Source organism: Prunus dulcis, chromosome 7 (assembly GCF_902201215.1).
Source record: "Prunus dulcis chromosome 7, ALMONDv2, whole genome shotgun sequence".
NCBI classification, from domain to species: Eukaryota; Viridiplantae; Streptophyta; class Magnoliopsida; order Rosales; family Rosaceae; genus Prunus; species Prunus dulcis.
Window position 1 is genome coordinate 5,574,554 of NC_047656.1, and position 15,909 is coordinate 5,590,462.

Genomic DNA, 15,909 nt, shown 5'->3' on the forward strand with positions numbered 1-15,909 from the left:
ACTAACCCGAGGGCAAGGGGCGTGCTTTGTGCGACTTCACCAAGGTGAACAGTCCAAGATTGCCACACCTCATCTAACAAGGCTTCTCAAACAACCAACCACTTTAATGCCCTACTTAGTTACAAGCCCACGTTACTAGGCTCGGCAATTACAAGATGTCATGTAAGTCCTTATAAGTACTGGTTTTATTGCATATTTTTCCAATGTGGGACTTTACAATAAGCCAATGCCATCATTAGGACACCCCAGTACCAGTAGTGATTTCAAAATTTTCGTTAGCAAATGTCTATCTACTACCTCTAGAATACTGAAATTACAAATTATCCGGCTCGTTACTCCATTGAGAGCAATGAGTAGCCATGAAGCGATTTGAGTACAGGAAGTGTGTCCCACTTGGGATGAATTGATTCATTAACAAGGCAACGGCGAAAGTAATCATATCCAAACTAATATTTTAATTAAATTATTATCGACTCATATAATATTATATGATTCATTGATTCATCCATATTACTTATATATACAGTAAAACACAAAAGAGTAGCCACCAAATTGGTGCCGGCGCAGCTTTCTTAATACATATATGCTTTCCATATGTATATGCATCCATATATACCACAACTATATTTTCTTTAAACCTACACCACCTCTCTCTATATATAATATCATATACAAACATCCCTTATACTTATATCAACCTCATTACTTACTGCATGCATGTATCATCAAGAGTATAAGTACCCTACAATGTTCAAGCTTTCCCCATCAACCTCTCAGTTCCCAACTTCATTCGTTGCCGTCGACGTCATCGGTTTAATTTAATCTCTCTCTCTCTCTCTCTCTCTCTCTCTCTCTCTCTCTCAAACAGAAAGGAAAAATAGAAAAGGAGAAAATGGCTGAGGTTACAACAAGTTGTTTTAGCAGAGTAGCACTACTCATCCTATATATCCTACATCAATCATGTGTTGTTGAGAGTACATTAATTTTCAATGTCCTAAGCTTTGGAGCCAAGCCTAACGGTGTAATAGATTCTACACAAGCTTTTCTGGATGTATGGACTGCAGCATGTGCCTCCTCTGATTCCACTACTATACGTGTACCAAAAGGGAGGTATTTGCTTCGCAATGCTATGGTTTTCAAAGGTGATAACTGCAAAAGCACAGATATTACTTTTCGAATTGATGGAACATTGATAGCTTCGTCTGATTACCGAGTCCTTGGCCAAGCTAACAACTGGCTAAGCTTCGAAGGAGTTACCGGTGTGTCCATTATCGGAGGTGCCCTTGACGCTAAAGGTACCTCCTTGTGGGCATGCAAGTTAGCTGGAAGCACTAATTGCCCCAACGGAGGAGCCACGGTTAGTAATTTATGCTTTCTAGTAGATCAAGTGAAATCTTGTTTAAATTTGTTGTCTCTTCGTGTTCTGTAGTTTCCTAAATTTTGATATTTTTGTTACCATTGATACGCAGAGTCTGAGTTTTACGAACTCCAGAAACATTAACATCAATGGACTAATGTCATTGAACAGCCAGATGTTCCACATTGTGATAAACGGCTGCCAAGATGTTCGCATCAAAGGGGTCAAAGTCAATGCAGCTGGAAATAGCCCAAACACTGATGGCATCCATGTCCAATTGTCAAGAAATGTTGCAATCTTCAACACCTCTATCAAAACTGGAGATGATTGTGTCTCGATTGGCCCCGGAACAAAGGACTTGTGGATCGAGCAAATAACTTGTGGTCCTGGCCATGGCATTAGGTAAGATTTTATAGCTCTTGGAATATTGCATTGCTTACATATGAAAACCTCGTAACAGTTAATATTATAGTTAGCTTACACATACATGGGTTTGCAGCATAGGGAGTTTAGCCAAAGACTTGGAAGAGGAAGGGGTCCAAAATGTGACAGTTAAAAATGCAATTTTCAAGGGTACTCAAAATGGTTTGAGGATTAAGTCTTGGGCAAGGCCGAGCAACGGATTTGTTCAAGGTGTTCAATTCCTTGATGTCGTAATGTTAAATGTCCAAAATCCTATCGTAATAGACCAAAACTACTGCCCACACAACATCAACTGCCCTGCTCAGGTAATGAAAACTATAATCTCAATGTACATAGTAATTGGGCATGTACTCATTCATAAACGTATGTCTTGACTAAATGTCTAATGCACATTTCATCTTGTTTCAATATTATAGGTATCAGGTGTGAGAGTCAGTGATGTCGTGTATCGGAACATTCAAGGAACATCGGCTACGGCCATTGCAATAAAATTTGATTGTAGCGCAACAAATCCATGTAGTGGGATAAGACTCGAAAACGTGAGTTTGACCTGCAGGAATCAAGAGGTTCAGTCACTTTGTGCCAATGCAAATGGAAAGATTGTTGGCACTGTTCAACCAAACAATTGTTTGTAATACTGAAGATGAGATTAGGTATGAAATACATGTACATAGTCCAGACAAATAATTCTAGCGAGTATAGGTGCATTAATATTCTTTTTGTTGTATGCCTTCTATAAATATTGCCACTAAGAGTCTGTACATAAATATCATTCTTTTTATACATTAGTAAGTTAATAATAACTCAATTATACTCCTCTGCAATGAATTCAATACATTGGAAATCACTTCATTTATTCCCGTCATCTATAATACGGAAGGATTAATCTACTTAGATTTGGTTTAAACTTGTTTAAAAAAGATGGTAGACACTCCTCAAAATCCCCTCATCTAAGTCATAAAATGAAAATGAAAACAATAACTGAAAATCACTGTACAAGAAAACCAACCTCTTTCTATGTTATAGAATTAATCATTAAGTCAGACCCTAATTCTAAGTTTCAAACAAACAACAGAGTTTGAGTCTGATTAAAATAATGTTTGTAATTTTATGCTTGCTTACATGGAATGGGAATCATTCTCATTCAGATTAGTTGAAATGCCTTGTTTTGATTACTTCCCATTGCCATTCCCTTTTATTCTGATTCCTACTCATTTTGATTCTAAGTAAACATATCATAATTTTTTTGAAAAGTGCACTCGATTTTATAAGTCCTCTTTCAAATGATTTGTCCACTATTAAGGAAAGTACTTGACTTCCGATTACAAAAACAGAGCTTTCATACTTTTTGAGGGTTAGAGATTAAAACCAAAGGCATTAATTAATAAGATTTTCGAAAAAGGCAAACTGTTGTTTTCCATCTATCTTTGGTTTACCTCTTACCAACCCCTTAACTCAAACTAGACAACCTCCAGCAGCACACATCCAACTAATAATCACACGAAGAGAAGCAACTTGGAATACAATTATATTACCTGAAGTGAAAGCTCTCTTGTGGGAGTAACAATAAGTGCCTATAAAATTCCTTTTGGAGCAAACGTTTTCTCTACTTCCCCTTTTCTTCAAGCATCTACATAGTGTTTTCTCCTTCCTCCAACAAGAATTGCAAAATGGGCAAACCAACGGCTAGTTTCTTCCCAGCCACTGTTTCCACAGCACCAAAAATGTCCTGTCATATGAAACAATTATAATAACCATCAAACCTCCTGTCACCATCAAACCGAACCGTCCAAAATACACAACAACCTTAACCAACCTTCCCTTGATGAGCAGCAGCAGGAAAACAAGCTTTATGGATTGGCGTCAGTTCTGAGTCCCCACCTGTATATTTTCTTCCCAATCATCGGATGATGAGCCTCAACTCATTCCAGCATAATATTCAGCTCCACCAAACTAAGTTAACGTTGAAAAAAAGTTCTCTAATATCCGCAATCATTAATACAGTCAATAAATAAATATACATGAAGTGATGTTTCCGGTAACCTTGGATTGAGATTACCACCAATTCATCAACATATTGAGGGCCTGTCCACTGGCATGCTTAGTTTTTTCATTATTTAACCATACCAACTCAGAGAATAATCTTAGCTCCATCATACAACCTCAGAAAGATAGAAGAACTGCTCAGTCCATCATACAACCTCTAAGAGTTTGGGCAACATAGACATAAACTGTTTGAAGCTTTCTAGCTCATCGGGTTATCAATCAAAAAATATACGTCACCTAGTTAACTGTGAAAGAAATTTCTGCCATCAAAACAAATAACATATGATTAAAACTGTATGCATTGCTGGACAATACCAAGAAATATGGGTAATTTGTCAGCATGAAAAAGAAACGGATACTATTTCAATTGTAATTGAACAACAATGAGAAACCACCTCACTAACTCACTGGGTACTGATATTGTGAAGTAGTTGCAGAGCAGCAATTGGAAAACATAACCCAAAAGCGTTAGCAAAATTGTTGTGATGCCAATAGAAAAACAATTTTCTTCACATTAGATCAATTAACCTCCAGAATAACTCTTTCCATTCAGACATTAAAAATGGAGTAAGAGTTTGGTTTCACCACCACAATGCATCTTCCATATTGGCTGTTGCAAAACATTCAAATAGGAAACTTGGAGCTGTAGAAGGTAATTGGTTTAGGTCGAAGAGAGTCACAATGCACCATAAATGGCTTTACTTTTCTATGTGCAGATACATTAGTGAATCTAATTTACCCCCATATTCACTTCTTAGCTCTCCTCTATTTACTTTAACATTGCCCTTAAAATCATCAACGTCAGAGCAGCAAGAATCTTGCAGTAAATCATCCCAGTTCATATTGAACTTCTCTTCGGACTTCAATCAACTCCTGCCCATTTTCTAAATCTCTCAACATATTTAATTCTTTTTCTTTGAGCCTCAGTTCTGGCTTCTGATGCCTTTAAATTCCTATATAGATTCTTATGAAGTTTTACAAACTCACTCCTGTACAACCACTTGTCAGTGTACATGCCATGCTCCTTCATAAGGTCAATGATCTCCATCACTCTCTCAAAGTAGCCACCATGAAGAAAGTTCAGTAGCAAGTACTCATAGAGATCTCTGCTTACCACCAAATTTCCACTCTCCATATTCCTCTTAATGTCCCCCCACAAGATCGTGATAGTACGAATCATTCCCAGAGAAGAATACCCATATAACAGATAGGTAAATGTTTGCTCAGTGGGTTGAATTTTCATCTCTTGCATTCTTCTGTATGTCTTCAAAGCATCATCCATCATTTTGGCCTTGCAGAAAAAGTTGATGGAAGAATTGAACTGGTAAACCACAGAAGCATCCTTCTCATCTCTCATTTCCTGAACCAAAGCATTTGCCAGATCTGATTTACTGGTCAAGCTTGAAACATTTGTACATGTGGAACTTGTATCTAGTATTGGTTGACATTTTGAGACAACCATCTCATCAGATAAACTTGAAAGAAAACCAGCCTTCCTCATTTGTTTAAGCAAAGCTTTTGCTTCCAGAAACATCTTTCCTCTGTAATAGGCTTCCAAGAGTGACATAAAAGCAGTAAGGCCCATGGGAGCCCCAGCTGCATCCATATCATCCAAAAGGTCATGAGCAGTTTCTAGCCAACCTAAATTAATGCAAGCATCAATCACATCAGAACACAAACGAGATCCTCTTAATGAACATAACTCCTTTTGTATTTTAAGTAAAATTTCTGAAAGCTTGCAAGTATCCCCGCCCTTTTTGTATCCATTTATGAGCTTGGCTAGAGCCCTGTTACTAAGGACAAGTTTCCCATTCCAATAAAGAACAAGCTCTTGCTTACCCTCTATTTTGAGGACAGAATCGCACAGCAGCAGCTCAGGCAAAATCTGCATATTCAACCCAGACTTGAGATTATGAGATCCAATTGGAACAAGATAAGACCTCTGTGAAATCTTTCTGTCTCTTTGAATAGGAAGAGACTCATGGTAGTCACACATTTGTAAAACAAGCTCAGTGGCCGCCTCAATGTCATTAAACTTGAAATGTAAGCTCAACAAACTATCATAGAAATGCCGATAATGTTGCATAAACGGAGCTGAAACTTGATCAATGTGACTTTTATATTTCTGGATCTCGTCTCTCTGGCCATTCAGCTCATGGATCTGGGCAATAATGATAATAGAGTGTGCATCAGCAACAACTCCTGTTTGAGGCATCAATTCCATAATTTGTTGGCCTTTGAATGATAATTTAAACCTCACACAAGCATCAAGGACAAGGTTAAAAATCATTGTATTAGGCTTCACCAGCTTTGCATGGATGCTCTTGTTTACACTGAAGCGTTGGAAACAATGACAAATCTGAACTAAGAAATTGGATGCAAGGTCTGTCCCAACCTGAGTCTTTACCATATGCAGAACAACCAAGCACAATACATTCATGGGGGGCAAGTTCTGTTTCTCCAGTAGTATTCTAAGAATCATTGTAGCAGGTTTAGGCATTTGACTTCGCGCTAAGGAGAGGGAGAGCTTTGCCAGGATATCAGACTGTAGTATGTCTGATCGCTCTTTCAAAATAACCAAGACTATATCACATGCTTTTAGTAGCCAGTGAGGGTCAGACGAATAGCACAGTTCAGTGATTAGCTTACGGATAATAAAATCCTCAGGAAAGCCATGCAACCTTTTAAAATCAATAAAGGACTCCCATGCTTCATTCACTTGTTGTTCCTTCAAGGCTTTTTTGAGCCTTTTCAACATAATTGCATGAGAGGAACCTTCCCAGCATAGCCTTTCAGGCTGAACGCTAGCACAAAAATCTCGGGTAGATGAAATTTGATGCTGTTCATATCTTACACTTGATACCACAGGCTTTTCAATTTTTCTACTCAGAACTGATTCTCTGTCGTAATTTGATATTAAGGCAGTCCTCCGAATAGCTGAAGCCACACAAAAACACAAAGGACGCCTCTTGATGAAGTGGTTAAGCATTAGAAACTCTTTTGTCACTATTAGTGCCATAAATATTTCATTATAACAATGAAAAAAACACCGAGAAAGGATAATCACCGTGACAAACCACTGCTAAACTTTGGCCTAGGTGAAAAAACATGCACCAATTGCATATTCATTTATGTAAGCCATAAACAGTAACCAATATTTGCTAAGACAATTCTTTGATGATCTAGCACGATCTCCTTATGCCCACATGCCCAACTATTAATATCTGCAAGTAGAAACTGACTGAATCAAAAGGCACAAAGTAACACACACATGAGAAAATAATCTAAAACCAAAGCCAGCCAGGTATTCATATCACAATGACTACAATCAATAGCCAACTGGGTATGACGAAACTGGTTAGTCATACATCTAGGATAGGCTTGGCTTGGACTAAGTTCTGTCCTATGTTTGATGGGGCATTGGACTAAGGGGCTGGATAGTATCCTATGTTTGGAACAATTCAGGACAGGACTATAATTCTAAACTATGAAAATAATCATTTCAAACATTACTACATATTTTTCTTGTTCTCAAATATGCATCATCAAAAATCACAAACTTAACTAAATATTACAGTCAGTTTTTCAATTAAACTTTACGAAGACACTGTAATTCATGTCTAGTAAAGCCTCACTACATACATCAAACAAACGTATTTGCACACAGGGAAAAGAAAACAGAAAAGCAAACTGAAAATGTAAAATAAAAAGTACACGTAGCATAGGCAGAGTTCTTTGAAAGGGAATATAAGTTTGCAATTTACCCACATTTTATAGATTACCACTAAGCCGAACTAAAGTAGTACACCAAAACTAAGAGGAAAAAAAAATGCAGAAATCAGCCAGCAGATTTTGATATTATACACTACAAGCAGTTTTGGCTGAAAAACTAATCTAAACAAAGAAAAGGGTACCTCAGATTTTGGCTGCCGCACCTTTTCAGAGAAAAAAAAATGGAAAAATTTACAAGCAAAATCAGTGAAACAGAGAAACGAAGAGAAGTGGTTTTGGAGTGTTTGACTTACCATTGTAGTTGGAGATGAAGAAGAGAACCGGAAGCTGTTCAAAGCTCGAATTTTCTTCTTTTTCCTCTCCTCTGAAGATTTCTCAAATAATTCTAACTGGTTTTTGTTTTGTGATACAACGAAAAGAGAATGAGAGAGAGAGAGAGATCTCGGGTTATGGTTTTTGTAAATGGGTAATTTTAACCCGTTTAAAAATTAACCGTGTGATTTCATCGGACGGCTATTAAAATACCCGCATATTTTCAAGCCCTTCCTCTCGCTTTGCTGCTTCTTCTTCCTCCAATTTTCTTGATTTGCTCTCACGTCTTAATTACCAAAGGACCAAAAGGTACTGCTTCTCTAGAATTTAACCTTGTAATTTTTCTTTGTTTACTTTAATGGAAAATTTTCTAATTTCTTGTAAACTTGCATTTCAAGCTTTTTGTTTCAGTCTGCTCTGAACCTTTTTCTTTTTCTTTTTCTTTTTCTTTTTTGCTTATTTATAAAAAAGCTCACGCTTGAATTTCTGTAAATTTGGGCTTGCATTACGAAAGGGATTTGGCTTCTGCGAGTGTAAGAATGAGAAGTGAGACTTGGCGTAGTTTGATTCGACCAGCAATGGCTGCCTTTTCCTGCCCTCTTCGAATTCTTCGCTCTTACACAACGGGTTCGTATGTTGTTTCTACTGATTATTAGCACTGTTGTTTTCTTCTTCTTCTTCTTCATGCATTTGGGTTTTATTTATTTAGTTTAATTTTACTTTATGCATATGAAAAGGAGCAGAATTGGAGCCTCAACTGTCCCCAAAGCTCATAAAGATCATGGAGCAGAGGCTGTCGCTTATCGAGCAGAGGAGTGCTTGTCTTCAAAATCTCATAAACCAGGTTCTCTATGTTTGTGATTCTATTTGCTTGCTTGGTAATTGTTATAGGAATGAAAATTATGTTGGAATTTGATATGGTTTTTGGAAAAACAAAAAATTTGGAATTGAAATGGTGTTGGACCTTTTGGTTGAAGACAGCCTGATGCCTCGGCTGAAGAGTATGCGAGGGCTAACAAGGAGCTTCGGAAACTCAGCGCTTCCATGGACCTTATAAATCAATTAAGATCCAACAGCAAGGTACTGAAATTAGAACAAAAACTTCAATTGGAACTGTTATCGTTGTACCTAGAAAATACAGAGCAAAATGAATCGTGTGTTTGCTGCTCTGCAGGAGATTGATGGTTTGAGGTCTCTCATGGATGAATGTTCTCAAGATAAAGACATGATTGATATGGCAAACAATGAATTGGGTCAGGCCATTGACGAAGAAAGAAGATTGCATGCTTCGTTACTCAAGTCCCTGCTTCCTAAGGATGATGCTGATGAGAGGGATTGCATACTGGAGGTTAGAGCAGGTATAATCGTCCGCCCTCTCCCAGAAACACCTGTAGATGCGCATACCAACAATATTTTTCATTCCATTGCATGTGTCTTCTGTTTCTTTTGTTTGACAAAAGATTTCCTTAGGAACTGGTGGGGAGGAGGCTTCTTTATTTGCAATGGACATATTCAAAATGTGAGTTAGCATCAATACTTGTAACTTCTTGTATGTATTTTCTTTCGAGAGTCTTACCTTGTGTGGATAACAAATTGCCATAGGTATGATAGATTCTCGCACAAGAAAGGCTGGAAATTTGAAGTGGTGGATATTACCGAGTCTGATCTTAAAGGATATAAGGTCTGGTGTGTGATTTCCTTCCTCTTTTCAATCTAACACGCACATTTTAACGGACCCAATAAGCCTGGTCCTTTTAACAGATAATATATTACAGGATTCACCACCTGCTAAGTGCTAGTGCCTAGTATGTGATAACACGTTTTGATTATAACTTCTTTTCAGGAAGCTAGTGCAGCAATCTCAGGAGCTGATGTTTATGGGAAACTGAAATTTGAGAGTGGGATTCACAGAGTTCAGGTTTCCTTCCTGCCTGTTCAACACATTACTTATAGTTGCCCTCACAAATTACTGACTCTTTCATTTTTGCAGCGAGTTCCTGTGACAGAGAAGTCTGGACGTATTCACACTAGTGCTGTTTCTGTTGCTATCCTCCCTCAAGCTGATGAGGTGCTAACCTGTTGATTCTGAATTTAATTCGCATTCTGTGATTTTATGCTTTATAAAAATGGATCTAAGCCTAACAGACAGAAGTTCCTTTTATTCACTCTGTTATGTTTGAATTCATACAAAACTTTGTGGTTATTGTTTGTTCTTTTGTCAGTTAATGGTCTCTTATTTTTTTCTTTGACCATGTTTATTTGGGCCTGCTGCAGGTAGATGTCCACCTGAGGAACGAGGATTTGAGAATTGATACTTATAGATCTGGTGGTTCAGGTGGTCAGCATGCAAATACCACCAACAGTGCTGTTAGAATAACTCATATTCCAACTGGCCTGACTGTAGCCATACAAGATGAGCGATCCCAACATATGGTATATAATGCCTATTTTTGCGAAACTAAATTGCAATTTTCGCATCATCGAGCGTAGGATCAGAACTTTACCTTTTTCTTTTGTTATTTGGAGTTGATAATTTTCCTGATACAGAAAAACAACAGAAGGTCCATTTTCCTGATCTGTGTTAAATGTATATGAACCGTTACTGCATCATGCTTTTAATGGCAATGGCACTGTGTTGTAAATGCTGTTGCTCATTTTTATTTTTTAAAAAAAATTAGGATAATTCACTAATTCGTATGCCATTCTCTTGTCCTTGTCTTCTCAACTCAAAGTCAACTTAGTCTTAAAACTTCAAATCTTTACGACTTGTTCTCCCAACTACTTTGGATTCTCAACATGTCCCGCCAAATTTGAAGCACTCGTGCTCATAGGATGTGAGAAGTTTTTACTGGTCAAAGTAGGCAAGGGCAAAGTTTGTAGTTGTATTATGTACGATTTAGTGGTTATGAAAATCACCCTAGCATTCTTCGTATTATTTCTAAATATCTTTGGTATAAAGTGTATGATTGTAAAGCACTCTAGTTATCTTATCTTTTTCTTTTTTCTCTTTTATGGTATTCCTTTTGGTTCTTGTTCTTGTCTTGTTCTTTTCCTTTTCTTCACCTTTCTCTTTTCCAATTTTTGGGTTCCTTTGTAGAACAAGGCCAAGGGGCTTAAGGTGCTGTGTGCAAAGCTTTATGAGATAGAGAGGTCTAGAATCCAGAGCAGTCGGTCAAAACTTAGATCACAACAGGTATGACTATTACTTGGTAAATTTTAGTTGATACAATTGGTTGCTCTGTTTTCAGGATTGATATGGACTTTCATCACCTTGAACAGATTGGTAGTGGGGATAGATCCGAACGCATCCGTACATACAACTTTCCTCAAGGGCGTGTAACTGATCATCGTGTTGGCATCACTCATCATTCAATAAATGATGTGATGCAAGGAGAGAATCTGGATGTATTTATTGATGCGCTTCTTTTGCAGGAGGAGATGGATGCGATTGCTTCTTTTAGTTCTTCCTAGTGAAACTAGGGTGACTAACAATAGTATACCGTTGCATTTGTGGTGATGATGTAATGTTGTTGTGGCTATCATCTTTTATGCAGTTACATCTTATTAGTCTATTTTTTGTATGCTCTATTATTAGTGGACTTGTATACTATTTAAATTTGGTACCTATAATGGCATGTTTACTAATCGGTAATTGGATTAGGAGGAATTGAATTGAGGAGGAGTTCATGTTTTAATCTGTAATTGGATTAGGAGGAATTGAATTGAGAAGAATTAGATTCTGAATTCCTATTGAAGTTGTTTACTAAACATATAGATTGAGGGGAGTTAGATTCCGGATTCCTATTAAAGTTGTTTACTAAACCGTATGGAAGTGGAGTAGAAGTGGTACTAATTACTAAAATTTCATCGTTGTTAGGCTAAAATATATGATAAATTTGGAATTTTGAAAATTGTGTGAGGATATAATAGGTAAAAATATGAATTCCATATGGGTTAGTTCTTCTGGAATAAGAACACCACCTCCCACCCAGGAATTGAATTCCTCCAAAATCATGAGTTCAATTCCTAATATTGTGTGGGATCCATTTATTTTTTTAATTCCTTGATGTAAAATAAACACAAGAATCCTCCACATTAGAATTCAATTCCTGATTCGAATTCTAAGTCCTTAATAAGTAAACACACCATAAATGAGTCTCATGTTAATTTCTGTTGAGGCCCAAAAAATCCATGGTTGGGCCCGAATAAATTATTGGCCCAAAACGACGTTTTATTAAGAAAAGATGTAAAGCGGAGTATACGAGTTGTAGTTCACATGCCACGCTAAATAAATAATTCGTCATGCTAGGAGTTGAGATAAAGTATACCGGCTTTACAAGCCCATGCCGAAATCAAACATCGCAGTCCTTCCCAAGGATGATAAAATTAAAACATGCCAAGCATGAAATCGTTATTTCGCACCCAACCACACTGCAAGCCTAAGTGCGCCCAAGCCACTCAAATGCCCGGAGCTTGCTTGAGTGGGTTGTGGTATGGATGGTAATAAATCAACATGAGGCCCATTGATGAGCCGAGAAATGGTAAGTCTCGGGTTGCTTGGGAGCCTCGGGACTTAAGCCCATTTCTTAGGCCCAAACATGTGGGTGAGCACAAGAGAGAAAAAATAGCCCAATAGCCCAATCAAAATAGCCTATTGACTCAATCAAAAAGCCCAATGTTTAATAAAAATAGCTCACTTACTTAATGAACCACCTTAGCCCATACAATTGCCACAATGAGCCACAAAAGCCTCAGCCCCTTGCTAAAAAAATAGAAGCCACAAAGAGAAGGTCTGAAGGTTCATTGAATAGAGCTGCTGGGAGGTTCCAGCACATGGGGGGAGCAAGTTTCAAAGCCAAAACATTCAAGGAACTAAGGGGTATGAGTGTGTAAGATGCAAGGAAGAGAAGCACCCTTCAAACCAGCATATATATATATATATATATATCCCAACTCCTTTCCCCATCAGACTTTGCCATGAAAAAAAGAGAGAAAAGCAATAAAGGAGATGGCTGGGAAAGGAAGTCTCCCATTGAGACAGCTGTGGGAAAAAGGGGCCTTGAAATTCAAAAAAACTCTGATCTGGTGCAAATAGGCATAGGGGATTTCATCAAGATGAGAAAAGTCAAGGAAGAAGATGAGAAAGGAGGGGAAAAGCTTGGCCAAAATGGGTAGAAGCCATTAGGGTTTCTTGGGAAGGAAGTGATGGTTTTCAGCGACTCTAAAATGAGGCCTCTTCTACCCAACCTCAACTTAGATCCAGAGAGCAAGCTTCCTCTCTTACCTGCAAAAATCCAGCAAACTAGTGCGCTATTCACCTTTCTTCTCCATCTTCCTTTTCTGGCAGACAGAGCATCTGTCAAGCTGCCGGAAGAGCATTGTTCTTTATTTCTCCTTTCTTAGCCAAATCTCCTACAAACCTCTCCTTTCTCACCTTAACACTTCCTTCTTTTTTTCTTTTTTTTTTCAAGAAAGCCTAAATTTCCCCTTAGTGCTAAACTCATGTTGATTTTGCTTCCATGCCATATGCCTCTCATGCCAAGCTCGAAAGTTTATCTGTAAGCATTAGGAAATCATCTGTAAGTTGTTGTTGTTTTAGTTGGTGAAGATGACCAAAGTACTTCCTAAGGCTCTACACCCTTTTCGAAGCACTTTTGGGGCTCGATTTTCGAACTCAGACACAGGAGGTGAATTTCAGCAATCTGTCCTTTACGGGAGCCTAGCCCATTTGCAGTTGTTGGAAGAAAAAACCCCCTACAATTTCTTAATGATTGTTGTTATTTCTACCCCATTGTTCTATTTTCCCACCCACCTTATCTATTTCCACCCCCTTGGAACCAAACCACCCATTACAGTGTGAATCTGTGACAGTTTTAGTCCTCTATAAATTGCTCTAGACCAAATTCATTTGTTATTTTATTATTTCCTCACATGTCATCTTTTGTTTGTACTTCCTTGCAAAATTTGAGTGTTGAACTTCATTTGTATTTATATGAAAATCGTTACTTTATTACTTTGATGTTACGATGAATTTTAGGATGTTTTAGAGATTTAGAAATTATAAAAGAATGTGTCTTTGCACTGCAAAGTGAAAAGGATAATTAGCATGCTTTAGAATTAGGCTAATCAACAAGAAAAAATGCGAAATTAAAAAATAGGTTGATTTGGTTTGCTTTCACACATAGTTTTAGTTAAAATAGAACCAAATCAATATTTACATAGTCATTGATTTAATTGTAATTTGAATACAAATCCAAACTGAACCCTAACCACCTCTAATTAATAACACAATTTTACTCTTGTTCACCCGTTTTCGCGTTTACTCCTGGGATGGAAGGGCGAAGTTCCCCACTGGCTTGGAGACCATGTGTTGGTCAACAAGTCAGCTTTCTTTGGTGTGCGAGCGTGCCACTGCTAGCAATGTAAATCCTAGCAGACTTCTTTTAGAATAGATAACTTGCGCCCCAAGTTACTGATTTCTAAAACAAACGATTGTGAATTTGGGTGAGGAATATCTCCCAAGTAAGTTCTTTTCTTGCCTCAGACTGGTGAGGACTTTCATAATTTATCTCAGTATCAAATGGCTGTTCTGGCCAGAAATATTTGATAGAAGTTGGACTGTTTTAGGCAGAACTGCCTTTTACAAAACAATAAATAGGTATATCGACGTTAGGAAGGTCAAAAGATGGCCGGAACTCCGTTTCTGTTTGGATGGAAGGTTCTACTTTGGGCTGGACTGGACGCGCCTGGGCCGGTCCGTACTTGCTTCGTGACTTCAGATGCTAGGCTGACCTATAAATCGATACCAAAGTTCGATTTTGGCAGAGCTTTATGTTTACTTCACGCTTCGTGAGGCCTTTGAATGGGCAGAACTGCAGCTTCTTCAGTTTGAAGGGGACAGAAGTGGCTATTCTCGAGGGTTTGATGGGCTAGAGATTGCACTACGAGCGTTGTTCTGCTTGAGCAGGACTCTTCATGGGTTCGCTGAGGTCTCCACGTTTGTGAAAACTCAAACTCTGCTTGTCTTGGCTTTTGCTGAACCAAATTTGTAACGAGGGATCTCGTTTTAGAAGACTTATTTTCTAAGTCTGGACTTTGGAATTCTGATCTAAAGCTGGTTTCTCTTGGAATCCAAGTGAGCTTTTGGTTGTTTTCTTCTTGTTGTTTTTTTTTGATTGATTGATGAATTGAGTGTCCTCTTTCTTGCCTACTTCTGTTTTTATAAGAGACCTTCTTGGGGAGGTGGTTTTAATTTTAATAATGGGCGGCAAAAAGATCTCCTAAAATGTAAAGTAGAAAGGATTTTTATCAATCATGGCAGATAGGCTCTCAGTAGTCACCTCTTAAAGCAATCCCTTCCCTGGTTTCCTGGGTGGCAGCTTTCTATTTCAATGCCATCGTCTATGTAGGCTGATTTTGTGGCGGTTTGGTTTTTTTCTTTTGTATTTTCTGAACAACTCCCTGTTTCTTGCTTTTGAAAGCGTGACCCGTGAATTCCTTGGAAGATGGTGTATTGCTTTGGAGCAAAATCTCTGAATACAGATGGGCTTTTGATCTTCTCTTGGCAGTGTTTCAGAGACGTCTCTTCTCATATAAAAACTTTAGTTGGAATTGCTGACTTTTCAAAGCTGAGGTAGCCACGTGGGTGTGTTTTTAATCTCTTGGGTTTGAGCCCAATCAAAAATTGTGGGCTGATCCTTGAAGCCTTAATGACAGCTTCCATGTTTGGTCTTTCTTGGGCTGGGCAAGTAACTTCACCATGGGCCTGTTTTTGAACTTTTTTGGCGTGCTAAATTTAGGCCCAAACAATGCCCCTTAAGTCTGAATCGTTTTGGAACGGTTTCAGACTTAATGTTTTTGCCATGAATTTGCGCGCCAGTCTTTTCCGCTTCTTACCCCGCGTCTGTCATGTCCGCCTACAATGATCTAGAGTTCGTGGGAAAAAATGGATATTTATTAGCTAGTTACTAGCTAATAATCATCAGGTGTCGTCCCATCTTCTTCTTCCCACGTCTTTGAGCTTTCCTTTAAAAGAAACT

The 15,909-nt window shown here is 38.1% G+C and overlaps 2 protein-coding genes across 4 annotated transcripts; one reads left to right on the top strand and one right to left on the bottom strand.

Moving 5' to 3' along the window:
* Positions 1-1,910: 1,910 nt before the first annotated feature.
* On the bottom strand, positions 1,911-7,962 carry LOC117634138 (pentatricopeptide repeat-containing protein At4g17616). 2 transcript variants are annotated; one of them, XM_034368073.1, is made up of 5 exons: positions 7,852-7,962; positions 4,235-7,050; positions 3,597-4,086; positions 3,316-3,509; positions 1,911-2,330 (listed from the first exon to the last, which is right to left on the bottom strand). In XM_034368073.1, exon 2 carries the CDS (start codon positions 6,843-6,845, stop codon positions 4,689-4,691), a length of 2,157 nt encoding a protein of 718 aa, XP_034223964.1. In that variant the 5' UTR covers positions 6,846-7,050; positions 7,852-7,962; the 3' UTR covers positions 1,911-2,330; positions 3,316-3,509; positions 3,597-4,086; positions 4,235-4,688. The 2 variants fall into 2 exon arrangements, with proteins under 2 accessions (XP_034223964.1, XP_034223963.1); XM_034368072.1 differs by having other exon boundaries at positions 3,597-7,050.
* Positions 7,963-7,975: 13 nt separating this feature from the next.
* Positions 7,976-11,530, top strand: LOC117634139 (peptide chain release factor 1). Of its 2 annotated transcripts, none has more exons than XM_034368075.1 (12): positions 7,976-8,179; positions 8,385-8,497; positions 8,614-8,714; positions 8,852-8,950; positions 9,045-9,228; positions 9,341-9,389; positions 9,473-9,551; positions 9,714-9,788; positions 9,861-9,938; positions 10,145-10,303; positions 10,968-11,063; positions 11,150-11,530. In XM_034368075.1, the coding sequence occupies exons 2-12, from the start codon at positions 8,410-8,412 to the stop codon at positions 11,339-11,341; spliced, it is 1,200 nt and encodes a 399-aa protein (XP_034223966.1). In that variant the 5' UTR covers positions 7,976-8,179; positions 8,385-8,409; the 3' UTR covers positions 11,342-11,530. The 2 variants fall into 2 exon arrangements, with proteins under 2 accessions (XP_034223966.1, XP_034223965.1); XM_034368074.1 differs by having other exon boundaries at positions 8,121-8,179; positions 8,608-8,714.
* The last annotated feature ends 4,379 nt before the right edge of the window (positions 11,531-15,909 follow it).

Coding starts and splice junctions, on each gene's coding strand:
- LOC117634138 (XM_034368073.1), bottom strand. CDS start 6,845: ATGGCACTAATAGTGACAAAAGAGTTTCTAATGCTTAACCACTTCATC.
- LOC117634139 (XM_034368074.1), top strand. CDS start 8,410: ATGAGAAGTGAGACTTGGCGTAGTTTGATTCGACCAGCAATGGCTGCC. Junction 9,390..9,472: donor GCAATGGACATATTCAAAAT/GTGAGTTAGCAT, acceptor AAATTGCCATAG/GTATGATAGATTCTCGCACA. Junction 10,304..10,967: donor ATGAGCGATCCCAACATATG/GTATATAATGCC, acceptor GTTCCTTTGTAG/AACAAGGCCAAGGGGCTTAA.